The sequence below is a fragment of the Kogia breviceps genome, chromosome 7, assembly GCF_026419965.1.
Source record: "Kogia breviceps isolate mKogBre1 chromosome 7, mKogBre1 haplotype 1, whole genome shotgun sequence".
NCBI classification, from domain to species: Eukaryota; Metazoa; Chordata; class Mammalia; order Artiodactyla; family Physeteridae; genus Kogia; species Kogia breviceps.
This window is the reverse complement of record NC_081316.1, coordinates 10,590,402-10,618,091: the sequence shown is the minus strand read 5'-3', so window position 1 is coordinate 10,618,091 and position 27,690 is coordinate 10,590,402. Positions and strand designations below refer to the sequence as shown.

Below are 27,690 nucleotides of genomic sequence, written 5' to 3'. Positions count from 1 at the left end.
TCTCCCCTCTCCCGTCCCCCCTCGCCCCGCTGGGACCCTCTGTTGGGAGGCCTGGAGCCCAAGCGTGAGAGTGGGGCCCACAGAAGAGGCCCTAGTGGCCGATAGAGTAGGCTCCTGAGTCTGTGGACTGCTTCTCCTCTGTGGTCTGGTCGCTGGGGCGCACCGGGTGGGCCGAGGCCGGCACCGTCAGCGTCGTCTCGTTCACCTGCAGGCAGAAGGGGTGCCATGATCCTTCTCTAACTGTGCGCAGGCTCCTCCCGTGGGCCCCCGTGGGACAGACTCAGCCTTCGGGGCTCACAGGCCGGTCGCAGGGGAGCCAGAGCGAGTCTGTGACCCCCAAGGCTCTTCCCACGCACCTCAAGGGCAAACAGACCTGAACCAGCCAGTAGCGGGATCTGTTCTTCCCCGAAGCGAAGAGGGGACAGTGAGTGGAGGCAGGCGATGGCCACAGAGCCCACTCTTGGCCAGACCCCCTCTTGTCGGGATCCCCAATACACATCGAGGCCCAGGGAACCCCCCTTCAGAGGCCCCCAGAAGGTGGGCCCCTGAGAGTCTGGGGTCCAGCTCCCCTCCCTGCCCTGTTCCCCTGCCTCTCGTGGGGGCGCCCCACCCTCCCCGACTCACCTCCTCGAACTTCTTGGCTTTGTACTGGTCGGCCCCCTTGAGGAAGTTGAGCAGGATGATGTCGCAGAGGACAGTCCCCTGGAGGAGGAGCGCGGTGCGGCTCAGAGGGGCTGCAGGGCGGGCAGCAGGGCGGCGGGCAGGACTGCCCTCGAGCTCGGGCTGAGTCCTCCAGAGACACCTGACTGATGGCTCCTCGTAGGAAAACATCGAGGGCCTTTGCAGAATATCTCCAGAACCCAGCCCCCCAGCTCCTGGGGGGCAGCCCAGACCAGAGTGCGGAGGGAGGACTTGGTGGGGGGAGCAGAGGCGCCGCGGGGGTCCGAGTCCCTGGGGACGGGGCTCTGTCCCCACCTTGCCAGCTGGGCTGTGTTCCTCGACTGGGCTCTCAGGTCTGGGAACCCTGGAGTCTCCTCCCCCCCCTTCACAGGGGCAAACGGGGACTTTGTAGCAGGTGGGGGGGCTGCCGTGGAGGGAGTGAGCTCTCCAGGACTGGAGCTGTTCACGCAAGGGCTGGCCCAGCAGGGAGGTGAGGGCAGGAGGTTGGGCTCACAGTCTGGGAAGGAGAGGGTCACCGCTTGCCCAAACCCTGACAGCCCGGGCCGCACCCTGAGCGGCCTCCGGACTGAACCCAGAGGGGCTGCACTCACCACTCCCACAGAGGTGAAGGCTGCCATGGAGCTGATGATCGTGGGAATGATGTTAAACTTGCCAGCCTGTGTGCGCAAAGACCCAGGTGAGTGGGCACAGCTCCAGCAGGGCCAGGGCGAGGCCTGACGTGGAGCTTGGACTCCCAGCGGGGGAGACCCTGGAGCCGGGAGGGCTCTTGGTGGATCGCAGGCCTCACCGGCTGTAGACGTGTGACCAGCGAGGGTCTCAGAGCTGGTCAGTGTCAGGACCCTGCCCCCAGAGGAGCCTCTTTAGGGCCCAGGATGGGTCCGGGTTTCCTCCCCTATCGCCCGTGTCTGCCTGGCCCAAGGACTCACTTTCCCGTACACCAGCACGTCGAAGCGGATGCCAAAAGCCTTCAGAAGCGTGCGGTACTCACTGCCGTTCTCCGCCTTGTAGTACTTGGCAAACCTGGAGGCCAGAGGGGAAGGTGGGTCCCACTGTGGGCTCCTGTCTCTCTTGCCTGAAAATTCCGGGGCCTCTAGAGCACTATGGCCGTCACCTACCAAGCGACCCTCACTGATGGTTGGGTGGGACACCTGCCGTGGTCCTCCCCGTGTGGTGAGCTGAACCCCCCGCACAGGCATCACCTTGGGGGTTTGTTAATAAGGCAGATTTCCAGGCCCCACCCTGAACCCACGGGATCAGCATCTCTGTGGGTGGAGCCCAGGACTCTGTGTTTTAAATAATTTCCCTAAATGATTCTGATGTGTTTGTAAGTTGGAGCCCAGCTGGATTCCAAGCTTCTTCAGTTCTCCCTTTTTTTTTTTTTTTTTTTTTTTTTTTTTTTGCGGTACGCGGGCCTCTCACTGTCGTGGCCTCTCCCGTTGCGGAGCACAGGCTCCGGACGCGCAGGCTCAGCGGCCACGGCTCACGGGCCCAGCCGCTCCGCGGCACGTGGGATCCTCCCGGACCGGGGCACGAACCCGCGTCCCCTGCATCGGCAGGCGGACTCTCAACCACCGCGCCACCAGGGAGGCCCTTCAGTTCTCTTTGTTTGGGTATCCCAGGGCCCGGCAGGGGCTCCCCTCTCCACGGGCTTCTCAGCCTACTTGAGTTCAAAGCCAGGTTCTGCCACTTGTCAGCTGTGCAACTTGGGCCGGTTGCTTAACCTCTCTGACACTCGATTTCCCCAACTGTGAGTGGGAATAATACAGAAGTCCCGCTTCAAAGGGTTGCCATGAACATGGAATGAAACCACATGTGCCCGGGGTTTAGAATAGTGTCTGGAACAAAGTAAGCACCCAGGAAATGCTCACTGGTGTCGATACTGCTGAAAAAATCCGTTGATTTCTAGAGCAGTTTAAAAAAGTGCCTTTCGACACCTCGTCTCACAAACTTGTGGGATAGGGAGGTGACCGCTCTGTTTTTCAAACGAGGCTCCAGGGCTTAAGTGACTGGTCCAGGGTTACCCAACTGGCTGAGACCTGGTGCTGGATTTGCCCCAGTTCAAGAATTTGTCCTCTGGACCTTCTCCGCCTGGGCTGCTGGCTGCCAGGAGCCGTGCTGGAGACTGATAAGAATGATCGCATTTAATTCGCACAAACACAGTGAGGTACGTGTTCATACCCCGCTTTGGAAGATGCCTGTGGGGTGAAGGGACCCGCCTGTAGTCTCACAGTCAGTAAGGATTCGAATTGCATTTGGCTTTTGGCTTCTAAAGCCAGCGCGTTTCCCCTTACAGGGCTCTGCCCACCACGGGCGAAACTCTAACATTAGCAAAGTGCAGTCTCTCTGGGCTACTGTCCCAGAGCTGTAATACAGGTTCCTGAGGCCAGTGTCCCAGGAAAACGGTGAGGATTAAGTGAGAGGATGGTTGAGAACGAACTCAGAAACCTCCGAAACTGTGTGGCCTCGACATCGGTCTTATTCGGTTGCCCCCCTGTCAGCGTTTCCGCCCCCCAGAGGTTCCCAGGCCTCTCCCAGCACAAAGACTGCGTCTGAGAAACTCATTTCCGGGAAGTGCTCCGTGATGGACGTGATGCCCCTCCCAGGGATGTTTGCCTTCGAAACTGTCCAGCAGGGAGAATGACGTGCTGAGCCCAGGGGGATAAATAATGGAGAGCTCACAGGCAGGGGAGGAAGGTCATTCGTGGGGGGGGAGGAGCCTCCTGAAATTGTCAGTATCAGCCGCTGTCTGCTCTGGCTGCCAGGGAACTTTGGGGTCAGGCAGAAATGAGTTTAAATCCTGGCTGCACCACTTGCCGGCGGTGTGGGGCCTTTCATGGGGCTTAGCCCTCAGGGTTTGACTGCCCACGCCTATAAAATAGGGGTGCTCAGGCCCCCTTGGCAGGTCTGTTAGCGAGAAGGGTGACCCCCTGAGACCAGCCCTTCGGGGCAGGTGCTCTCCCGATTCCCACGTTGGACACTTTGCCTGCCCCTCCGCACCCAGTCTCTGCGGGGCCTGGGAGCCTGGTCTGCAAACACTGCTTCCTCCCTGCCCTCTGGGCTCCAGCTGGGTTCAGCCAGTGGGAGGCACCCACAGGAAACCACACGGTGGGAGGGAAGAAGGCTGAGGGCTTTTCATCTCCCAGTTCCTCTGCTGGGCCTCTAACGAAGCTGACTTCCCTCCCGGGGCCCAGAGCCTGGAGGGGGCACCCCTCTCCAGTCCTGTCGCTGCTGCCTCTCCTCGCCTTGCCAGCTTAGCTGGTGGCAGCTTTCCCGTGGTGGCTGCTCCGGTCCTTCCCCGGGCTCCTAGCCTCCTTTAAACTGCCTGCACCTTTGCACGGTCGTCCGTTTTGAGACCACGGACTGTTTCCTCCCAGGACACTGACCCTTACCGTCCCCATTTTACAGAGCAGGAAGCTCAGGCCTGGAGAGGTTTGGCTGGGTCAGGAAGGCGTGCAGGAGGAGGGCGGCCCATCTTCTGCCTTGCCCGTGCCTGAGCAAGGCTGTAGCCGTGTGCCCAAGGAAAGCGCCTGTTACCTGACTAAGGCCTTAAAAAGGCTGTAAGCTATTCGGTGAGAAAGTAGTTTCTGGGGGGCCTGGGCTGGGAACGTATTTCCTGTGGGCTTAGCGGCTGGCCGGAGAGGCAGGGGAGGCAGGATGCTCTTCCTGAAAGTGAGACCAGAGGAAAACCCAGAGCGGCCGTGGGAAGGATGCCGGAGGAAGGGCAACTACTTAACCCTAAGAACAAAGGCTTGGTGGGGGACTCCCCTGGCGGTCCAGTGGTTAGGACTCGGTGCTTTCACTGCTGTGGCCCGGGTTCAATCCTTGGTCGGGGAACTAAGATCCCGCAAGGTGTGTGGCACGGCGAAAAAAAAAAAAAAAGAACAAAAGAGGACAAGGAAAGCGGGGAGCAGCTACACCATCCTTAAAAATGTGGTAAGTATGGTCTGGGAGGCTAGCGGCAGAGAGCTTCACAGACCAAGGCAAAATGCGATGAGCTCAAGTTGCACCAGCAGGGGAAGAATGGGACAGACACCAGAAAGGAAATCGTTTCTGTAAAGATGAAGAGGTCCCAGAACACAATTCTCCCAAAGAAGTTTGCAAAAGAAGTATCTGGGATACTGAAGGCTTCAGGAAGTCCTCACTGTGGCTTTTGCAGGTTGCCCTGAGGCTAGGTAGGAACCATTGCCATCTCCACACCCGCTTCTACACAGCACCAGAAAAATATGCACGTCTCTTAAGATAAGCCTCTCAGGTAATCCCACGAAGAAGGCACCATTGGCCTATTGTGTAGATGGGAAGACAGATAAGAAGGTCGCTTGCCTGAAGTGGAATTTTGATCCACCCTGACAACTCCAAAATCTGTGCTCTTAACCCAGAACTGTCCCGCCTCTGAGCTCTAAGTGGCCGTTAAGGACACAGGCAGCCCTCATGCTGGATCTCAAAGCCCTTCTGTAGTCTGTGTTCTGTCTCACGTCATGGGAGAATTCGGGGCCCTTGTCTGAGACCTGTGGCAACCGAGAGATGGGGACCAGGCCAGGGTGACAGGTGGGTCACAGGTGTTAAGGGCTGGGCAGAGCCTGGGACCGTGGTCCTGAGGGCTACATCCCCGGCCTAAGGCTGCAGCCGTGGAAAATGCTCTGACATGGACTTGAACATAAAGTCAGCATCCTGGGCACTGCCGTTCAAAGCAGGGCTGGCTAAATTTATCTTGGGAAGGAATGTGAAGGAAACAGGGAGAAAAACCAAAGCAGACTTGGTTTTCCTCCAGCACCTGCCTTCCAAGAGGCAATAAGCATGATAAGATCATATCTCACCACCCACACACTCTTGGAGGAGGTTTGGCGGGGACTGGTTCTCTACCCGGGAGGGCAGGAGGGGGGACAGCTCTTGGTGGGCGGGGGGAGGGCCCCCGCTGCAGACGGGGGAAGGACCCAGACATCCTGACTTCTGCACTCAGTGTGGCCAGTGGAGATCACAGAATCTGGCCCAACCCTGTGGCAGAGATGGGCTTGGCATTCACCAGGGTCTGGGTTATCTTCTCTCCTGGCGCCCGGCTGGACCATATTTCCCAGCCGCCTCGCATCTAGCCTGGGCCCTGTGACTAGTTCTTGTCAATGGACTGTGAATGGAAGGGAGGTCTGCTACCTCTGGGCTGACGTGTGTTAGAGTTGTGTGCCTTCCTCCTCCTCCCTTTCCTCATGGCCAGGTGCTGAAGAGCCAGGGGAGACCTCAGGCCCTAGGGGAGACTGATCCATAGGTGGCAGGAGCTCAGATCCCTGAATGACTGCACGGAGCACCCACCCTGACTCACAGGGCACTGTGCCATGAGCAAGGCACAAACCTTTGTGCTGAGCCACTGAGATGGGGGGGGGGCTGTTTGTTACAGCAGTTGGCAATATTTATGCTGACCATTACAAACTCTTATAATGTTATCGCTGAGAAGACTGAGGCTCAGGGAGAAGAAGTATTTGCTAAAGGACAAAGAATGAGTTAAAATTGGGAGTAATTCAAGATTAGACAGAGAGAGGGTAAGGATACCACATTCCTAGGAATAAACCTTCTAAGAAAGTCCCGGAGATCTACGGGTGGTTCTATGGCTGTCTTTAACTAGCTTTTTGACCCCTGGCAAGTCACTCAGCCTCTCTGAGCTTTTTCCCTCGACTGATAAATGAGAGTAAAAAGAGCTACAGGAAGGATGAGATGAGATATAGTATGTGCCCAGATATAGTACGTGCTCAACGCATGTCCCTTTCCTTCCTTATCCTGAGACCAAGGTAAAGTGAAATAATAGTATCTAGACTTGTCTGAACCATTACCCTCTCTGGCCTCCTGGAGATAATAACATTAGCAACAATAATGGCCAACGTACATTGAGTGCTTACTGTGTGCGAGGCACTGGGCTAAGTGCTCTACACCTACTAACTCATTTAATGCACACAACCACCCCATGAAATCCAGTACTGCTGCAATTCCCATTTTACAGATGAAGAATCAGGATCAGAGACGACACGCCACTTGTCCAAGGTCACACCACCAACAGTCAGAGAATGGAGATGGGATTCGAAGCAGGGCAGCCCAGTTCTAGAGCCCACGCTCTTAGCCAGTATCCTAGACTGGTGTTTTTTGGTTGTTGCCTGGTTTCTGTTAGGTCCTGGCTAATTTCTTTCAAGTTCCCTAGCTGGGAGCCCCTTTTGCATTTGCAAAATGACCCAGAGCCATCAGGTGGGAGTAGAACAGAAAGCATAGGAGAGCCATGAAGTGTACGAAGAAGGACCCCAGCCTCCTCATCTAAAAAGGGGGAGGAGCCTTCCTTGGCCTGGCTCACCTCTCTCTCTCTCTTTCGAGGGGTTCCCTCTGTTCTCTCCTTATCGTCAATAAACTCTCTTGCAACAGGGGGGAAAAACGGGGCGGGGGGAAGGGCTTGGAACTCCCTGGTGGTCCAGTGGTTAAGGCTCGGTGCTTTCACTGCCGTGGGCCTGGGTTCGATCCCTGGTTGGGGAACTAAGACCCCATAAGCCCCGCAGCGTGGCCAAATAAGTAAATAAAAGGGCAGAGCTACCCCATGCCTGGGCCCTGATTTCTCCCAAATCCTCCGGTTTCTACCTCTCTGGCTTTGGTCTTCTTGTCTGGGAAGTAGAGTTGGTGAGAATGATACCTCCATTCAACACCTTGGCCTGGAATACCGCCCTCCCCCCAGCCTGGCTGGGTCCACCTTCCCAGCCTCATCTGCAGAACCCCTCTCACAGCACACACACCACGCTACCCTCTCCCTGTAGTCCCCGAACACACTCCGTAGACAAGACCTCCGTGCCTTTGCCTATTCTGTCCCCCTCTCCTCCCCTCTTCCACCGTGCAAACTCCTATTCATCCATGAGGGCCCAGCTCCGTGACCTCTCATATTTTTCTACATTCTGCAGATCTTTAGAGCACCCTACCCTATGCCAGGCGTGGTGCTAGGCACTGCTGATCCATTGGCAGCTCTGCTCTCATGCGAGGGAGAGAAATACGAATGAACCATGCAATCCCGTAAATAGGTAAAATTGGAAGTAACCCGTAAATAGGTAAAATCGGACATAAGGGCTAGGAAGGAGAAGAGTGCCGTTCTAGAGCACAGGTAGTCAAGATACTGGATGGAAGCTGGCAGGTCAAGGAAGGCTTTGGTGGAGGTGACGTGAAAGCTGAGACTTGAGGGATGGAGAGCTGAAAGGTAAGAAGGACAGAGCGGGGGCAGCTTTTCCTGGCTGAGGGATCTGCAAGCCCTGTCAAGGGAAAGGACGTGGTGTTTTGAAGAAGCTCAGAGAGAGCCCTGGTGGGTGGAGGACAGAGCCAGATGGAAGTGGCTGTGGCTGGTGTGGCCGGTGTGTGTCTCTCTTCCCACTTCTGCTTTCAGGGACTTCATGCTTTAGCTTGAAATTGACCATGGTGGAGTATTTCCGCTATGGAAATCGGCAAGCACTACAAATCGGCCCTGTTTTCTGTCTCTCTGGAGAGCCGGCTTACCAGTGTAGCACTGAGGCTGTAAAATCCCCCCTTTCCCTCAGGAAACGCTACCTTTCCTGTCTCTGCTGGGATCCTGGCCTCTACTCCAGTACCTGCCACATCAGACTGTAGTTAATAATTGGGACTATTGACTACAAGCTAGGTCTCACTGTCTCTCTTTGCCCAAGGGCCTACCCAGTGCAGCAAGGAGCGGGGTAAATGCTTGCTGGAGGGATGAATGGATTTCGGAGGTTCTCGACCTCTCACAGATGGAGCTTAGCAATGTCAGCCTCCAGGCTTCCTCCTAGTGACTCGGGCTTCTGCATTCCTCCCCGTTCTTCAGGTAGAGCTAGTACGAGGTGGTAACAAAGGCTGTTTCTCTCCCCAGCAGAAACATTTAGATCTGGCAGCTGTCTGGGTGGGGAAGTAGGCGCTCTTGGTGGGAATAGCCCCTGTGGAGGGGAAATGGGGAAAAGGGAAGGGAGATAATATACGCGCGGCGCTTACTCCAGCTAAGCGCGAGGCTGGAGACTTCCACACCCATTATTTCATTGAGGCCTCATAACAACAGCTCCACGGCATAGTCGCTGGCTTAGGGGCTCTGAAACGAGACAGTCCTGGGCTGGAATCCTGGCTTTGCCACTTGAATGAGCTGCATGACCTGGGGCACAGTGCTTTATTTCTCTGAATCTCAGTTTCCCCAGGTGTGAAATGGAAATATAGCAACAGCTGCAGGCTTATTAGAGAGGATTCCATGAACCGCTGGAGGTGAAGGCTGAGCACAGCTCCCCCTCCCCCGCCCGGCTCGCAGCTTTCTGTGAATATTATCTATGACCATGAGGCAACCCTGTCCAGACTCTCCAGGCTGGAGGGAAGCACTGCAGCTCTCCTCAGGCTACTGGGCCTGCAGGGGCCCAGCTGGCATCTGAACTCAGGCCTCTTGAATCCTGCTCACCCACTGCTGCTTCCCTGAGAGAAGATCCAGAAAAGAGAGTTCACTGCAGCCTCAGCGGCGGGCAGGGAGCTTGTTCAGCTGGTGCCTGAGAAAACACCTCAGCTCTGGAGGAAAGCAGAGTGTGGCTCTGACTGTGATGACGCCAGAACTATCTGGGGAGAGATCAGAGCCCAGACACCGCCCAGACACCTGGGCAATTATTAAAGCGGTGGCTCCTATGTAACTTCAAGGGGTCTGGATAAGAATGGCTGCAATAACAAGGGCTGTATGGCTGACGGAAGAAGTGCCTAGCTGGGAAAGGGAAGGAAGCCTGGGGGCAGGGGGGCGCTGGCAGGGATGGCCATTGAAGTTGGGAGGCCCCCTGAGCCCGGGGGTTTGAATGAAGTGGGGACGATCACCTGGGGTGCTGACTGCTCTCCACGATCCCAACACCCGGTCTCTGATCGTGGGCCCCTGAAGGCTGACCTCTGCGGGCCACGTTCCTGCCCCTCTTTGCCTCGGGTTTCTGGGGTGGGGGTGGGTGGGTTGGTTAATGGGAAGCCCTGGCCAGCACTGGCCGGGGATCAGAGGGTGGGAAGGAGAGAGGTGGGGTATTTATTCCGCCTGCTGCTTCCCTGCTTCGCTGTGGTTCTGCCTGAGGCTGTATTCCTCTGTGGCTGCTCCTGCCAGGGACCCCAGCTCTCGGCCAGGATCCCATCCTTTCCACTGGCTGGGGGACTAGGGGTGGAAACAGCTCCCACGTTCTTAGGCCCCGTGTATGAGTTTCTTCACGAACCCCAGCTGAGCCTGCTTTTCCACCAGGCCCCTCACTGAGATACCTGTTCTGTGACCAGACAGGAAGCCCCCAACACAGGACTGAATCGAACACTTCTGAGGCCTGACAGTACTGAGAAGCTTGTGTGTGTGTGTGTGCGCGCGCGTGCGTGTGTGCGTGTGCGTGTGTGTGTGCACACGCGAGCGCACCCTTGCACACGTGCTACCTCTTGCCTCAAGCAGCAACAGATAAAGAATGAGTAAGTTACAAATGTCAATTACCATAATAAGTCACTTGTCAGAGGTATTGCTGCAGGGCAGTGTGGAAGCTACATTCCACCGTGATATATATCACAGGTCTATAAATAAGAGTGCATGCTCCAGCAGCCCAAGTTTCCGAAGCCCTTCCCCAGATGCCCACGTGCACTGATTCAGACTTTTAGAGCTTAGAGATGATCACCTTTAACCAACCCATTTTACAGAGGAGGAAACTAAGGCCCATGGAGGGAATGAGACTTGTCAAAAAAATCACACCGAGTTTTTGTGGCAAGACCTGAACCATCGCCTGTGTCTCCTGACCCACAGCCTGGACACTGCTGTTTCACCTCTGCCTCATCTTAATTATTCTTGGCTTGCCCCAGCATCAAATGTTTTTTGTATAAGCATTTTTGTTATTTGGGTTCAGGTTTACCATCTCCACTAGATTCAAAAGTCCTTGATCATAGGAACTGGTCCTGTTCATCTCTGGGTCAGCCACTAAGCCCAGCACATGATATAATTAGATGTTAAAAGAAATCCTCAGAGCCCTCCCCCACTTCAGCCACCAGAGGTTCTGAGAGGCTCCCTGCCGCTGCCTGCATACCTCCAGTGAGAGGGAACCATTACCTGTGGGAGCAGCCCAGTTCAGCTTTGGACAGCTCCAACCCTTAGCAGCGCTTCCCCACGCTGAGCTGACATTTGTAGTCGAAGGCAGTCAATAAGCTGAATGGAGAAGGGTTTTTATCACCACATTCAAATCCCTTGGAAGCTCTCAGACATCTGTTTAGAAACGATCCATCTCCCAAGAAGTGGTGGAAATTCCTTCCCAAAGCGGGGACACGTGTAACTGTTACAACAGCAGGAAAAACAGCAACAAACTTGGGGAATCTGGGTTGGGCCTGCGAGGGAAAACTTGGGCCTGGAATCTGGGCGTCTAAGTGAGGGAGGTGGTGTTCTCAGCAAAGCTTTTGCCTGGTGGGAAGTAATTTTGCCAGCTGAAATATACTTTTACAGTTGATTTTATACTGATGGGAAAATATCTCCTGGCAGACTCATTGCATGGGGTTGAGGTAACATCCTTCCAGCAGGCGGGACTCTTCCCCTTAGAGAAGGGTCCCAAGCTAGATTGGTTTACGCATGTTCTAGGAATCTAATCCACCTCAAAGGAAGACATTTAAAATGTGGTTGGTTTGATCTTTTTAAAAAAATTTAACATGTTCCTATTAATCTATCTTTAATGAGGCAGGGAAGGCTCAATGGACACAGAGCTAGAAGATATACCTGAGAGCCTGGTTACTAGCTGTCTTATCCTGGCAGTAATCTTGTTTTTGGCCTCAGTTTCTTCATCTGTAAAATGGAGGAACCGTACCGGTCCTGCCAGGATACCTGTGGCTGTGAGCACATGCTCTGGAGCTAGCCTGCCAGGGTTCGGATTCCAGCTCCAGCACCATTTGCTGTGTGGTCTGGGGGCAGATAAATGCAACCTCTGAGCCTCAGATTTCCAGCTATAAAATTCTCCCTCTTTAGAGTCGATGGGATAATCCACAAAGAGCACTTGCTAAGTCCCAGGCTCACAGGTAAGTGCTGAGTGCGTGTTAGCCAATATCTTCTACCCATAAGGTTGGTTGTTGTGAAGATAGGGTAGACGTGGAAATTAGCAAGGGCTGAATAAATTCTGGATTGCTCTAATTGCCTTGCCTCTCACCATAAGCTAAAGGAAGTGAAGGGGAAAATGGATCAGGGAGAATTCAAGCAAGTATGCCCCATCCAAGAGGGCCTTCACATGTTTCTGTGGAAATGATGGAAATGGCTGCATTTAACACATATTCTTTGGCTTTTGAAAGGAGAAAAATCCAGATTGGAGAAAGAATGATCAAAGCCAAGGGTGCAGTTCAATTCTGTCTCTGTCAATTGGCCTAAGATCTTGCTGATCTGCAATGTTGCAACATGGAAGCAGAACACACGCCAAATTTCAGAGCTTCATGAAAGCTGCTGTGGGTACATTTCCAACACGAAGCGATCACTAGAAACACCTACAGCACGAGGAACATCTAGCAGCTGAACGAGTGTTTTTTGTCCCAGACACCGAGAGAGGAAATCCAAAACTGCGTTGCCTTTTAGTAGCAAAGCTGTCTTAGGAACTCTCAGGGGAGGAACAAGAAATCAGACATTGCTAAATGCACCATTTTGCTTCTCTCCTATCATTCCAGCAATCAGGAATGGGGGGGGGAGTGTAGGGGGGTGGTATATCCCTTATAGGTGCTTTTGTTTTCTTTTTTTGTCTTTTTTGCAAGCAATGTGTTGGTGGAAGGTGTGCTAGAAGCAATGGCGATCGATCAGGCCCCTGGCTTTGAGGACCAGTGTTCCTCTTCATTAGGCTGTGTTACCTTGGGCAAGTCTCAAAATCCTTCTGAGCCTACCTTGGGGGTGAGGGGTAGACAATGAGCTATAAATCCTGTCGAAAATAGGTGTGAAAGGGTTTTGCAAACTTAACTCTAGGGGCTCTTAATCTGAGGTCCGTGGATAAGCTTTTAAAGGCCTTCAGAGTCCTGGAATTTTATGCTGCATGAATATAAATGCAGAGAAAAAAGATGGACAAACTGCCCAAGTGGTTAACTTCCTGCAAAAGGAGTAGGACTGGGGGAGGGAGGGGAGTTTTCATGTCATTACTCTGTTTGGCTTGGATGTATTATTCAGAGAATGGATTTAATCTTATGTGTAGAAATAAAGTATCCTTTATAAAAAAGAAATTGCCTGCAAAATTGCTCACGTGTATGAATATGTGCATTTTTCTTGGGCAATCAGTGCTTTCACCAGGGGCCATGAAAGGCTCAGAGACCTCCGATAGTTACGGCAGGGCTGCGATATCACAAAGGAAAGTTGTCAAGGCTTGTGCTGGGTGTCTCCTCTGACCATACCCCTCCCTGCCCCGCACTCAGTCACCAACGTCCTGTTACTGCCCCCAGACACTGCACTATCCTTTGTGGTTTCCCTATATCCTTTGAAACTGTCTCTTTATTCAACTCCCTTCAAATTACCCAGTTTGCACGTGCCATCTGTTCCCTGCTGGGACCCTGACTGATACAGTATTTTTTTTTTTTTTTTTTTGGCCGCGAGGCACGTGGGATCTTAGTTCCCCGAAGAGGAATCGAACCTGCGTCCCCTGCATTGGAAGCGCAGAGCCTTAACCACTGGACTGCCAGGGAAGTGCCCTGATACAGTATTTTAATAGACGCTCACACAAATGCACATGTAGTCCCTGACACACTCACACACACTCACCAACTCACACAGCTGATGCACACACTCACACCCACATGTCCACACCCACTCACATATGCTCATTCACAAACACACCCACACCCACTCATGGGCAAATGCACACTCAGAACTCCCTCAACAACACTGCCTGCTCCCAGAACTTTGGGGAAGGCAGTGCTCTGGTTAAAGTCCCGCTCTGGTGAGCTAAGGGTGCACCAGCCATGCAGGAAGCCTGCCTCTGGGGCCCGTCACCCTGTGCACCATGGAATTCACGATTCTTGCCAGTTCTTATTTTTAGAAATGCTGCACTTTGTCTGGGACTAATGTGGACGAAGCCACCAACTGCACACCCTCAAGGTACTTGGAAAGAGGCTTCCTAAAACTGTCAAGTTAAAGTGGCCCCTGGACTCTTGAGCCATGCAGAATAGACCTAGGAGTAAAAATAAAATCTTTCCACCAAATTTCAGGTAGGGACAGATGGAAACCTGCAGGAGATCATACAAATAGAGGTTCATTTAGATGGACAGCACCAGGTGCTTTGGGTGGGAGTGGAAAGGAGACACGTTTTAGTTCAATACGAGGTCACCTCTCCAATAATCGGAGCCGTCAATGATGGACAGACCTTTTCTGGGGCTGCATCGCCAAGAATGATGGAGGACTTGGGAGCAAATGACCTCTAAGGCGGCTCTAAGGTGCACCCGTGACCTTGGGCTCATCATTTCCCCCTTTGGAGGGTCTGCTTCCTTATCTGCTAAATGACCGCCTTAGTCTAGGTATCTTCAAGGGGTCTTTGACAGCTATAAATTCTCCGAGTCTCTGATTCTGCAGGCAAAGATCCTCAGGGGTGGGGGCGGCATTTGGAAAGGAGCTGCACACGTAATTAGTGATGGAAATGCGAGTCTCTAGCTGCCTCTGGATGTCGGAGTTTTCAGATTAAAACAAGGCTGAATCTTGGCTGAGTGATTCGATTCCCTCCAGAGCAAATGGCAACAGCAGAACGCTGAAAAAAAAAATCTGGCCTCGGTTGGAGAGGGAGAGGCAGATGAATTTGTTGTTTGGGAGACAAAAGGCCGGGCAAGGAATGGTGCCTCCCGCAGCTGCTAGCCTTTTAGCCTCCCGGGACCTCAGATTCTTCGTCTTTAACTGGGGGTGAAAGTATCAACCCCACTGCCCGTGTTTTTCTGAGGATAAACAAAAGCGAATGACCGTAGCCTTCCTACGGGGTGGAAAGCAGCCGAGAAAATAGGTTTGCGTTCAGGCACCCATGCTCGCTGGCTCTGTGACCTTGAGAGGATTACTTAACTCGCAAGCCTCCATTTTCTCATCTGTGAAGTGGGGGGACGGAAGCTCCTCCTTGGCAGGGGGTGAGGAACCTTGAGCCAAAGCACACGGGACACTTTGTACGTGGGGCGGCAAGTATCGGGCCTCTAGCAAGGAGCCTTGCGGGATTCTACAGAGCAGACACATTCTACCGCGTCGCAGGAACCGCACCGCGGCGGCGCTGAACCTGGCCGTGACCCTGTCTCTCTTAACCGAGGATGCGGATGGGTAGCCTGGAGCCTCCCCAGCGGGGATCTTAACTTAGTCTTGGGTGTCCGTGTAGTGCCAGCAGCTTGAAGGCAACATGAGGTAGTGGTGGGTGGTCACCCAGGGGAGGGATCTGAGGAAGCTTGGGTACAGCCCCCCGCTTGCCATGGCCACAGAGATTCCCCCATGCCAGGCTACTCCTTGGGCCCTCTGGACACTCTTAAACCACAGGGTCAAACGCAGCAGCTTTGCCTCTTCATACTCCGGCCTGGAGGTTTTTGGTGTGGGGGGGTCAGTCATCCAGGGCCCACACCTCTCAGATGGTTTCCTTTAGGTCCCCAGGAATTGAGCTTGCAGGGTCCTTAGGGACCCTCTGACCTGTCTCCCCAAATATTCTCTCTCTCTCTTTTTTTTTTTTTTTTTTGGCCGCGCTGAGCGGCATGTGGGGTCTTAGTTCCCCGACTAGGGATCGAACCTGTGCCCCCTGCACTGGAAGCGTGGAGTCTTAACCACTGGACCGCCAGGAAAGTCCCTGTCTCTGCAAACTTAACCCAAGCTTATCTAGGACCCAATCCATCTCCTGCTCTCCTGCTGTGCCTAAGGGTGATAGAGGGTAGAGGGTGGGGGCAGCGTGTGTGTGTGTGTGTGTGTATGTGTGTGTATGTGTGTGTGTGTGTGCGCGTGTCAGCCAAGCCACTACAACTTGGAAATGAGGAACTCCAAACCAATTCTTCTTTAAATGAAAGACTTTGTTCTAAAGCTGTATGAGACCAAGAGTCGGGGTCTTCAAACTAGCTATATTCTTCATAAGCTCTCCTGCCGAATGAGTTATTTGGAAGGTTGAAGAATTCCCAATGGCCAGAGAGAAATTATGAAGATGCAAACGTGCATTCTAGATCACGAGGATTTTATTAATTTGTTACTATTTCAAGCCACCATACAAATATCCTTTGTATTGATTTCAGTGGGATGTACTGACTGAATAAATATGCCAGTTTCTGCCAGGGAGCCGAACAGTATTTTTAACCTACTTTAAAATATGTGTTGTTTCCTATGGGTTTTTTTTTTTTTTTTAAGTTTAGAGTTGATTATGAAGGCACTTTCAATTTTAAAAAATTCTTCTTTCCAGAGAATACACATATATTTTAAACTATTAAATATAAAGCTTAATGGGGCAGATAATTATTTTTTTAAACTACAAATAAAGGTGGGGAAAAAAGGTGAAATGACTTTTTTTTTGCTTATGGATACTATTATATTAGATAACACAACTATAACAAAGGAAGTTTGAATATATAGCTGAAATATATTCTTATACATATTTTTTCCTGATCCCTACCTATTTACCTAATTTAGCTTGTTTGGCGTATATAACACTGTGTACTTAATCAGGACCCTGCCAGAAACTTCAGGATCTTAAAAAATTAAGGAGAAAAAAAAAAAAACTCCCGAGAGCTGAAGCTTTTCACACACTGGCTGATAGGCTCCTCAAGATCATAAGGATACCATCACCATTTCATAGAGAAGGAAATGAGGATGGGAGAAGGTCAAGGGCTTTTCAAGGGCTTTCAGCTGTTTCCCAGTAGTTTACCCCAAGTTCTTCTCTTTCCCTTTCTCCAAAATGGAGAGAGGGGTCCCTTATGTCTCAAGGCCATTGGGAATATAACTGAGTTGATATTTAAACACTGGCATGAGTTCTTGTTTGGAAAGGCACTGCAAAACGAACGGCCATCGTAATTCTTATCTGTGACTCAGATGAAATCTCCTGGCTATGGAGAGAAATGCAAAATTTCCACCTTGTAAAATGATACCAACTATTGCTCTTGCTTTGTGAAGTGAGAAACCTCAGAAAATTCAGGGACGGGAGACCAAATGGGACTATACCTGCAGCTTCAGAGCCGGAGCTAACAATGGGCTCAGAATCACAGAACCCAGCGTTTCAGGAGCCCTGGTCTTGTAGTCTAACCGCCCGCTGGGAGGACGAAGCCCCCACAAGGTCCCTCCCTGTGACAGGGAGGACGGCCTGTCCGTCTCCGAGTAGCCGCGACTGCTGGAAAGTCCTTCCTAATTTTGAGCTGAAACCTGAGCGGGAGAAAGTGGGACCGTCTCTGCCCGGGATGCGTTGCTGCCTGAAGTGTCGTTCTCTAGGACAGTCCTGCCTCCTTCTCCCGAAGTCCCAGGGGACGGGGGTTACCTGAAGTTGTATCCCGGGGAGACGCTGCTCCGCTCAGAGACGCTGTCGAGCCGGACGAAGGAATATTTGGGGATGCACTGGTCCCAAGCCTTGTCCAGGTCGCACACCCAGCCGATCTTAATGCCCAGAACTCCCCCCTGGATGGAGAAAGGGGGCAGATGTGAGTCCTCCCACAGCCCCCGACTCCCGGTGCTCGGTCGGAGTGGAGCGGGTCCCGGTGCGGGGGGGTGCACGTCATGACAGATGCACAAGTGATTTCTTTTCGTTCTCCAGGTGGAGGGCAGAGGTCGGGGGAAAGAAGAGCGGGTTGTCACACGTTGCTCAGCAACGAAGTTCTGTAGTTAAGGGTGGTAGCCCTTGAGCCTCTAAATCCTGTTTTTGGTGTCTTTAGTCCCTTAGCTACAACCCGGGAAAGTGGCCACAGATCCACCTTCCCCCAGTGTAGACCTTCTCAGAGATCTGAGGCCTCTGCCTGCAGGTGAAGCATGAGGACAGGAATGGGAAACTGAGGCTGGCCGGGAGGCAAGACCCCTGAGGGCAGGCGTGGGTAGGCCAGGCACAAGGCCGGTCGCAGGCCCGGGACGTCCCCAGCAGCTGCGCCCCTTCCCCGGTAGCCTCTCCCCCTGCCCGGGGGCCCCCAGGCCAGGGAAGGGAAGAGCGGCCCGTTCCTCACCGTGCTGGCCAATTTGGCAAAATCCTGCCCCGCGAACTTGACCACATCTCCCACCCGCAAGATGGGGCAGAAGGGGGCCTTGTCGGGGTGGAAGCGGCATGTCCTCAGGTCGGCGGCAGTCAGGCTGGGAAGGACGTTTCCCCTGCGGAGGAGAGGACAAGGTCCCGGGTTAACGCGAGGACAGTCACGCTCGGATTTTCCTCCAGCCGTCCGGAGCCTCAGGGGCCCCGCTCTCCTGGCCACTCGCCTGCTCCCCTACCTCTGTCCCGACATCTTTCCGGCGATCACCCCTCCCTCCCGTAGAAGGTTCTGTGTGCCGGGGCTCCCAGAGCGCAGGAGTCTTTACCCATGGCTCCTCTGTTGTGCCCGCCTTGGGCTTCACTGAAGAGGGGCTGAACTAAGAGAAAGGGGACACCCTCACTGGCCTTGAGGTGGGGAGAGGGGAGATGGGGGGAGCGCCTCGGGCCCCACCTTTGGGGGCGTCCGAGCTCGGGGTCCAGGTTCACCTTGTCACCCCCCTGCTCTGAGCAAAAGCCCCCGTGGGTGCCGAGCCTGGGGCGGTTGGGAATAGGAGCCCCGGGAAGCTGGGGGGTGGGGGGAGAGGGTGGGGCGGCAGCATTGCTTCTAGGTTTCAGGGAGGGAGCTTGAACTCACTTCTCAAAGTTGAAGAGGGGGAAACGGATGCTGTTCTTGATGAAAATGGTGAAGTTCTCGGCTTCCATCATGACAGGCCTGTGGGCGAGAGCAGGAGGTGTTAGCGCCTTGGGGAGAAGAGGGGAAACAGCAGGAGCTTTCACCCCAGGGACCACCTTCCCTGGGAGCATCTCCCAGTGGGCACTGCCCGCCCTGGGAGTGGACGGTCCTGGGGGTGCCCAGAGATGCAGAGCTCCCCCTGCTGGCAGAGCAGAGCTGGGGTGGGTCCTCTTCCCGCCTGCCCCCCTCGGGTCCTCACATCTCCACCGTGTCCACCTCGGCGGGGCACCAGCCCTGGATCTCACAGGTCCGGAGCTCAGAGCTGTAGTTTACGCAGCGGCCCGTGAGGATCCCTGCGAGGGTGGAGCCAGAACTGCCAGTTGCACGCCTGGCCCTTCACCCCTTCCTCCCCCAACCCCTCCATCAGGGACGCCCCCCCCCCCCAATGCACACAGGGACCCCGCAGGGGGAGGGAGAGGACAGGCCGGGCCAGGGACTGGGCGTCCGTTAGCCCTGCGGGGCTCTCCCCTCCTCACCTCCTGAGCCCTAGACAAGCTAGAGGGAGGTGACAGCCCTCCCCTCACACGTTCCAAGCCCCAGTCTCCCTGAAGACCCCTTCACCGCCTGCTCTTTCTTGTCTCTGAGCCTTTGCTGTTTCTGTTGCTTCTGCCTAGAATGGTCTTTTCGAAGCTTCTCTCTCCTGCGAAATCCTACCCATCCTTTAGGGACCATCTCTAGGAAGCCGTTCAGGGTCACCCCGCCAGGAACCAATCTCTCTCCCTCCCCACCCCCCCGCCCCCCCACCCCGGGTCCCACGGTACCTCCGTGACAGCACTTGCCAGCTCATGGCACACCTGTCTGCAGCACCGTCCCTGGTCTGGGAACTCTGGGGACAGCCCCGCTGGGCTGGCCCACAGCAGCGGGCATCCATCAGTGCCGGCAGCGGTGACATGGAACAGGCCCACTCCCCCCCCCTCCCTTAGGGTGGCCCCTCCCCTGGAGGGGGGCGTGCTGCCTCCAGGGCCCCACTGACAGTGAGGGGCCGTGAGGGGCGGGGAAGAGGCTGCACTCACCCACCCCTGGGAAGCGCTCAGGCCTGCACTGGCTGTCTGACACACAGTGGAACTTCTCCTCGCTCTGTGGGGAGACAGGTGCGTGCAGGACCCACACCGGCCCCTGGGGGAGCGGGACCTGCCATCTGGAGGCCTCTGGAGGGTGGAGGTCCCCAGACACAGCTCCAAGGCTGGGCCCTGGGCCTCTGCTCGCACCCTCACCCCACCCCCCGACCACGCTGTCCTCCCCTCACCTCTGGGCAGAATCCTTGCATCTGGTTTTCGGTTACAATCATCTTTGTGATTATGACAAAGACGGAGGTGCCCTTGGGAGGAGGAGAAGGGAGAGGAAAAATGCAACAGTGCTAATTCTGTTAGCCCCACTGTACAGACGAGGCAACCGAGGCTTGGACTAAGAGATCTGGCCAAGGTCACGGGGCTAATAAAAGGCAGAGGTGGGGTCCAAGCCAGGCTCCTTCCACCCACCCACCTGGCCCTTCTTGTTCCCTCTGTGTGTTGCCCTTGATTTCAGGACAAGTTGTGCCAGGACTACAGCGAAACCCAGCTTCCCTGATACCTAGTGCTGCCTCGTGGGAAGGCAGGCCGAAGCCCCCAGCACCTCCCAGACGCCGGGGAAGGGCCTCTCTGGATCACTGATGCCACAGAATCAGGTTTGGGAATCCCATTGGCACTCTCCTTGTCTTGCCCTCTCCCCTCAACCTGCCCAGTGTCTGGGCACCCACAGCGCCCTGGGGTGGGTAGGGGGACCCTACCTGGGGTGGGGTCACATAATCAGACACGTCCATGACTTGGTTGGCATAGCGTCCAAAGCCCTTCACCTTGGTCACCACCGAGGACTCAATGGCTGTGTCCCGTACCTGGTACTCCTTCTCGTGCAAGAAAACCCACCTGGACAGGAGAGCAGGGGCGGAGAGCAACGGAGGAGGGGCTAGACCCTTCAGACAGAGGCTGGGAGAGGTCCCCTTCCTGTCAACATCAAGAGGACGTGGGGTGCCTGGCAGGGGGTGCTGGAGGCATGGGCCCTGCGAGTGAGCCCTGGGTTCGCTTAAACTCATGTTTCTCTACCTGTCCCCTCACTTCCTCCTTAAAGAGCCCTTTTAGACTTTTTCCCTAATTGTACCCCCCTGGAAATTTTAACACCATAGATATCATTTATGTACTGTTTGTGTTTTTGTGCTTTATACATAAAAGAGTGAGGTTTTTGAAAAATTCTCCAAGAACCCATTTTCATCCCTGTTGAGAACACACTGTCTTTCCCTCTTTGGCTGGCACCTGGACAGAGAAGGGAGAGGATCACAGGCCTCTGACTCTGTGTATCCCAGGCTTTGTTCATGGCTGTATCGAAGGTGCGGGCACATAGGAGGCGTTCAGCAAACAAGGCAGCGAAGGCCCTGGGAGCTGGGCGCTGCGCAGAGGCTCCGCCTGCGCAAGGGCCGGGTGAGAAGGGGCAGAGGGGGAAAGGAAGGGCCTTGCCAAGCCTTCACCTGGCAGGTAAAGGGAGTCGGGTGGGAAGGGAGGAGGGGCCTCTGATCTTATTCGTTGGATTCTGCTGCCACCCAGTGGGCATTTACCTGTACTGGCTTCTCCCTGCGGCTTCAAGCCGGCGCGGGAGCACGTGGATCAGGGAGGGGCCCCTTCCCTTCTTCCCGCCAAGCCTCCCCCAGCAGCAAGGAGGGCCTGCTGACCCATCACTTGTTTCCCTCCGCGTTTCCGCGAGGTGCCCACCTTTCCACGTCAAATCACCCATCGCAGCCCTCGAGGCTCAAGCCACCGCCGGCCTCGGTGCCACGCGGGGCCTCAGTACTTGCCCCTGGCAGCGCGTGGGGGGAGGCATAGTCACTGTCCCCACTGTGCAGACGAGAAAACCTCTTCAAATACGTGTGGAAAGTGCTGCGCATGCCCAGCTTTGGAGAAACACTGGTGACACCTCAGGGAATCTAGGAGAGCGCTTTTGGAAATGGGGGGTTAGGGTCATTTTCTGATGCTAACCGGGGTGGCATCTGGTCGCAGAACTCCATCAGACGAGGTTGAGGGGTAGAAAGGGAGACTGTGGCACAGAGGAGACAAAGCTGGGGGGCTCTGAGGCTGGGAAGCGGTGAGGGCAGCTCGCAGGCTGACCCGAGGAGTTTATGAGGGGGGGTTAGGACATCAAGCCCAGGAGTTTTCTGACCTCTGGGGCCCCCTGATGTTGGTAGATGCAGAGGGGAGCAGCTCCCGGGTCACGGTCGCTTGTGGGGTCCTGTTTATGGGAACACAGGCTGGCATTTGCAAGCGGCTCCTCGTTCCGTTTCCGGAGACAGGGTTTGGGGTCATCCCCCCATTGGGGCTTCCCTCAGGCCCCTGAATCCTGAACGCTGTCTCGAGTGGGAGAGAAAGGCTGGTCACAGCCAGCCTGGCCGAGGGCCCCTAACCTGTCACCTGTTTTACGGTTGCTGCCTTATGCCAGGCAGCATTCTGAGAAATGCACCAGGAAGAGTTATTCGCCTGCCTGTAAAACGTTCCCGGAACGCCACGCCTCCGTGGAAGTCTGCCGTGCTTTACTTCCCTAGCACTTTTGTTCTGTTTTTAAACTGGGAGGGGTTTCATCAAGGTCTCCGAAGGGAGTGTGGCTTCCATTAACATCCCACCTGCCGTCTAATGTCCTGGCAGAAGGGAAGGGAGCATCGCTATTACGGAAAACGGTGAAGTCATCCAGAGGAGCGCACCACCAGCTCCCGGGCTGGGGCCCTTGGAGTGAAGGGAGGGAGGTTGCAGCGGGAGCACCTTTGCCGCTGCTGTGCCCTCACCCGGCTGGGAGCCACAGATGCCACACACCCTTCCGGAACCTCCGTGAGCCTGGCCATGGAACGGACGCTCCTCTGAGTGTTGATCAGTGAGATGGTCTCCTGGGGCTCCGCCCCTGTCCTTAAAGCCTGGTCACGGTCAGAGCTCTGAGAAGCAGAGTTCGGATGGTTGTTCATCACCGTATAATCAACACAGCACACGGAGTGCTGTGCGTGTTGAGGATCCTTCGAATCCCTCCTCACAACCCAGCGAGACGCCTGTGTTATTATCCTCATGTTACAGACGAAGGAACCAAGGCACAGAGCAGCGTGCTAAGTCGCCAAGCTGGCGTGCGGGTTCCAACCCCCGGCAGACGGCTGCAGAGCGCTGGCGGCCACCCCGCGGGGCCCCCGGCTGTGCTCCACTCGGGGCCTGGCCACAGCTGGCCCCCTGAACTGGGCCCTGGTCCTTGTCCTGCCGGCCCTGCCCCATCACCAGGGACAGCACCTCCTCGCTCAGGAGAGTCTCGGGAGGCAGAGCCCAGGGCTCCACGGACAATTAACCAGCCTCTTTCCTTCTCCTCCTCCACCCTCATGGCTCCTTTCCTGTGCCCAGGTGGGAGGCGAGGCCACGTCAGAATTCTCTCTCCGAGTTAAATAACAGGCGGAAGAGTTTCAGTGGCCCCGCGGGGCCCGAGGACATCATCAGGGCAGCTCAAGATAAGGGGATGCTTCATTTCCAGCAGAGAGGGCCTGAGTCTGTCTCCGGAGGCCAGGGCTGAGGAGACGGGGCAGGACTGAGCCTTCAGTTCTTGGCATTTACTCTGCTGCTCTGACTTGTTTTCTCGTGTTCCTGGTTCATTATTTATAGAGCGGAAGGCGGGAGGCAACTCCTTGGCAGGTGGGATGTGCAGGAAGGAGGCCAGAGCAGTGTCCCAGCACCCTCCTGGCCACCCCGCCCCGGGAGTCAGGGAGTAGGCCGGCGAGGGTGTGTGTGTGTGGGGGGGGGGGAGCAGAGCGGTCTTTTAGGAAGGTGTGAGCTGGGCCGAGCCAAAGGGGGCCGTGCGGGGGAATCTGAGAAATAACAACTATCACCATCTTCCTGAGTCACCCGTCCCAGGCAGGCACTGGCTTATGTCACCTCCCCTTCCCAGGACTCTCGGAGGGGGCATTCCTACACCCATTTTCCAGATATGGGGACGGAGACGTAGAGACGTAAAGCGATCTGTCTAAGCTCCACTCCTGTCGGTGTCGGAGCCAGGCTTCTAACCAGGTCTCCCCTTCACGGGGCTGCGGTGGGGGGCAGGGGACACAAGAATGAAAACCACTCCTCTCTCCTGACCTGCAGGAGGGGCTTCAACACTTCTTCCCGCCATAAGGCACCTGGTGTGCCGTCCAGGTGGCTCAGGGGCTACCTTGGGCGGAGAAGGCGGGATTCCACGCCCCCCTCTTTAAACTAGAGGGGCTCCCCCTTTTAACTGCTTTGCACATTGAGCTACGTAAGATTTCACACGAGGCTGAATATCACGAATCAAAGTGGGTGGCTGTGCAGATGGGCCTTGTAGGGGGAGGAACAGGGCAGGAAGAGCAGGGTTTGGGAGGGGTCGGGGGTGCCACCAACCTCCACAGGCCCTCCCTATGGATGGAGCAGCAGAGGGCCGGGAATGCCCTCCCTATGGATGGAGCAGCAGAGGGCCGGGAATGCCCTTCCTATGGATGGAGCAGCAGAGGGCCGGGAATGCCCTCCCTATGGATGGAGCAGCAGAGGGCCGGGAATGCCCTCCCTGCTGGTTTCCAGGAAGGTGGCTTCCCTGGAAACCAACCTCAGGCCAAGCGCTGCCCGCTGCTTCTGGGGACTCAGGCCCCAGGGATCTTCTTCCCCCACCTCAGGGGCCCACAGGATACAGGAAAGGGGGTGCCTCTTAGGAAGTTCCACCCCCAGAGGAGACTGGGCATTACCACCTGGGCCTGAAAAGAGAACGTGAGAAACACCTGTAAGTCCTGGCCTCGTGTGTGTGTGTGTGTGTGTGTGTGTGTGTGTGTGTAGTTGAGTAGGTGGTGTGTTGCTGTGTGAAATGGTTGGCTCATGTCACATACGTCCTAGGTAAAGCTGGGCATCTGGTCTACCTGGCTGGGCTCATACAGAAGAGATTCAAGTTAAGCATTAACATCAAAGCACTAAAAATCCTTTTGGATTCTCTTGAGTCTAAGCCATGATCATCTCTCTTCTCATGACTGCATGGACCCTTAACAGGTTTTCCTGTACCACTTCTACCCACTCCAATCCTTGGCGTATCAGCCAGAGCAATCTTCCCATCTCCCTCTCTCTCTCTCTCTCTCTCTCTCTCTCTCTCTCTCACACACACACACACACACACATACACACACACACACACACACACACACACACACAGGTTAAAACGCATCAGTAGCTTCCCATCCACATCCATTACTCTTCTGTAAAAACGAAAGCTCTGAGGGCGTCTGAGGTCTGGCCTCTGCCTGTGACGGCACCCCCATCTTACACCATCCTCGCCTTTGCTCTCTCTGCTCCAGCCACAAAGACCTTGTCTTCCCCGCATTTGCCAGGCTCTTTCTCTTTGCGGAGCTGGGTTTCCCTGCCTTGAACCCCCTTCCTTCCCTTCCTTCACCTGGATTGCTTCTACTCATCCTTCAGCTCTCAGCTTCAATGTTACATCTCCAGAAAGCCTTCCCTTACTTCCCCGACAGGGTCAGATTCAAACACCCCTGCTCTCCTGGCCCTCCCAGCTCCATGCGGCCCTTCTGCAACCCTGAGCCACAGCTGGAATTTTACATTTGTTTGTGGAGATGATTTGCTTAATATCCCTCTCTAGCCGTAAGGGAGATGACCCTTCCTGCTTTTGCCGACTGCTCTCTCCTCGGTGCCTAATGCCTGTCATGAAGAGATGCTTGATACATTTTTTCGACATTCATGACAATGGATCTGTGCAGTCCTAACAGTACATGGACTCATGTGCACAAAGATGGGGCTCAGGCCAGGGGCTGGGCCAAAGAGTGCACTGATGGAACTGCCGGGCAGGGCTCTGCGGGGAGCTGTCAGGCTGGGAGATCGATGGGGTTGGATATCAAGACGCCAAAGAGCCTCTCACATCCGCCCCAGCAGGCTGGGCTCCAGCACTGAGGATGGGGCATCAGACTGGATCAGGATGAGGGAGAGACAGGGGCAGTGGGGGGGCTGAAGCCTGCTGTGTCTACCCTCCATCAATCTCCTGCCTGGAGCCCTCGGAGCCAGGCCAGGCCGGAATGTGTTGAGGCGGCTTTTGCCCTCACCTGGACCAACGTACGGTTCTGCGGCTATCAACCACCACAGCCTCACATATACATGGGAACCCGGAGCCTTTAAGAACCAACTTAGCCCCAGGCGCTGGACATGCAGCTGGGGAACATTTGCAAACATCACATCTTGGGGAAACCACAAGTTGGAAGGGAACTTCCTTCAACGCCATTTAATCCTACCCCAAAGCTTGAATCCCTCCTCCAATATCTCCACGAGACGCACTGGCTGGGCAGCCTTGCCTACGACACCCACACGAACGGAGCTCACTGCCTCTCGCCAAGCATGTGGAGCGAAAATAATCCCTTAATCCACGTCTGCCCACCTTTCAAGGCACACGCTCACAGCTCACATGCTACGCCGCCCCGCAGCCCAGCGGGCTCACTCTCGCAGCCCCGCCCACACGCACACAGGCCTCCTTTGATCTCCCTGCGTTAACTGCCGACAGCCTCCAGTGGCTTCCTGTCTCACACACGCAGAACTGTTGTCTCAGGGAACAGCATAAGCCTAGAGACCCGCGTGCCAGGAAAGAAAATCCCCGAGGTCTCTGCCCAGCTTTCCTAACGCAAATGACCACAAGAAGGGCAGAACCTGTGTTTTCCCCGTGCCATCGTCTGCTCCATGAGCCTCTGTGCGTACTTATCTGTGTGTGTGGGGGGGGGTGTGCGCAGCGGGTTACCTCCAAGAGGTGAGGGCCGAGAGGGGGTGTTCGGACCTTGATGGCTCTTAAGCAACTCCCAGGATGGGTTCTAGGGTCCAAAGTCAGGCAGACGTAGGGAATTTATGCTTTCTGACAAAGGGGAGTGTTTCTGGGTTCTTGAGGGGAGTCCTTACATCGTGTTCAGAAAAGCCACTTCTCTCCGCAGGAACTCTCCCCTTGAGTGGCATTTGCACCTCTGTTTCTCCCCACCCCTCCCCAGGGACAGAGGCCCTCACCCAATGTCCCGTTTTGTCCTGCCCTCCAAGAGCGAGGGCTTCTCCCCCTCCACGTTCTCTCAGCATCTCCCCCCTGCCAGACAGGAGTTCCTCATTCCACAGCGGGTCCATTCTCTCCTCCCCCCTCTGCCACCTACCTGGTCAACCCGTCACCATCTCCCTTGTCTCAGTGCCTTCCCTTCCCCTTCCCTGGCTCCCCTGTCTTTCTGAGACCCCCGAAGAGTTGACTGAGGGGAATGGGAAGATGTGTGCGTGGGGGGGTCTGTCTGTTCTCTGGCTTGGGGCGGGGGGAGACGAGAGAGGGGAGGGGAGCTGGTCACTTGGGACCTCTCCTGGCGGAGGGTGGTGCAGGGGCAAGGGCTCCCCTCCTCGGGGTGTGTGCCTAGAGGCCACTGCCCAACTCCGGAGGATTTCCTGGGAAAAAGAACGCATCTGCGGACCACATCCCCGATGGCGGCAGCAGAAGCCAGTTTCTGGGACGTGGCCCCATGGAAGCGACTGTGGGCCCCCAGAGGGGAGAAGCTCAGGCAGCCGGGCGGCAACACCGAGGGGAGGACGGGGAGGACAGGACGCCGGGAAGCCCTCCTTCTTGGACCTGAGGGCCACAGACTCACCCCACGAAGTAGGAGATGATCAGAAGCTGAACGGCTCGGTTGATAATCCCAACGGTCCAGCTCTTCACAACCACCGACTTGGTGGTCTCGTAGGTGAAGAAATCTGAGATGCAGTTCATGCTGAGAGAATGACCCCTCAGAAGAGACCCGGTGGTGGCCTCAAGAAGGAGAGGTCATAGGGATGGGGAGACAAGAGATGGAGGCCTGGAGAGGGTCTTGAGGAATGGGGAACCTGTTCCTTTAAGTTGGGCAACCCTAGCCCAGTGTTCAGCCTTTCTCTGCTCTTGACACTCTGGGCTGCCAAGAGTCCAGGGCCAGGGTGGGGGACCCCCTTTTTGTTCGTCTCCACACCACTCCCCTGTGATGTCATGGCAGGGGTGGGGTCTCCAATCCCAGGCTCCTGATTGCCCAGGATGCATCTGGCTAGGGCCCTCTGGGACTCATGTTTTATCTGCACTCTGTCTACCGTTTCTGTTCCGTGCTCTCATGCTGCATCTTCAACCCAGCTCACCAGC

General features: G+C 55.3%; 1 protein-coding gene across 1 annotated transcript; it reads right to left on the bottom strand.

Annotated features, from left to right (window-relative positions):
• On the bottom strand, positions 1 to 27,690 carry P2RX3 (purinergic receptor P2X 3). The gene is made up of 12 exons (XM_059067995.2): positions 27,176 to 27,690; positions 20,300 to 20,435; positions 19,781 to 19,852; positions 19,548 to 19,611; positions 18,734 to 18,827; positions 18,436 to 18,513; positions 17,782 to 17,923; positions 17,109 to 17,245; positions 1,608 to 1,701; positions 1,272 to 1,337; positions 625 to 702; positions 1 to 205 (listed from the first exon to the last, which is right to left on the bottom strand). Exons 1-12 carry the CDS (start codon positions 27,292 to 27,294, stop codon positions 92 to 94), a joined length of 1,194 nt encoding a protein of 397 aa, XP_058923978.1. The 5' UTR covers positions 27,295 to 27,690; the 3' UTR covers positions 1 to 91.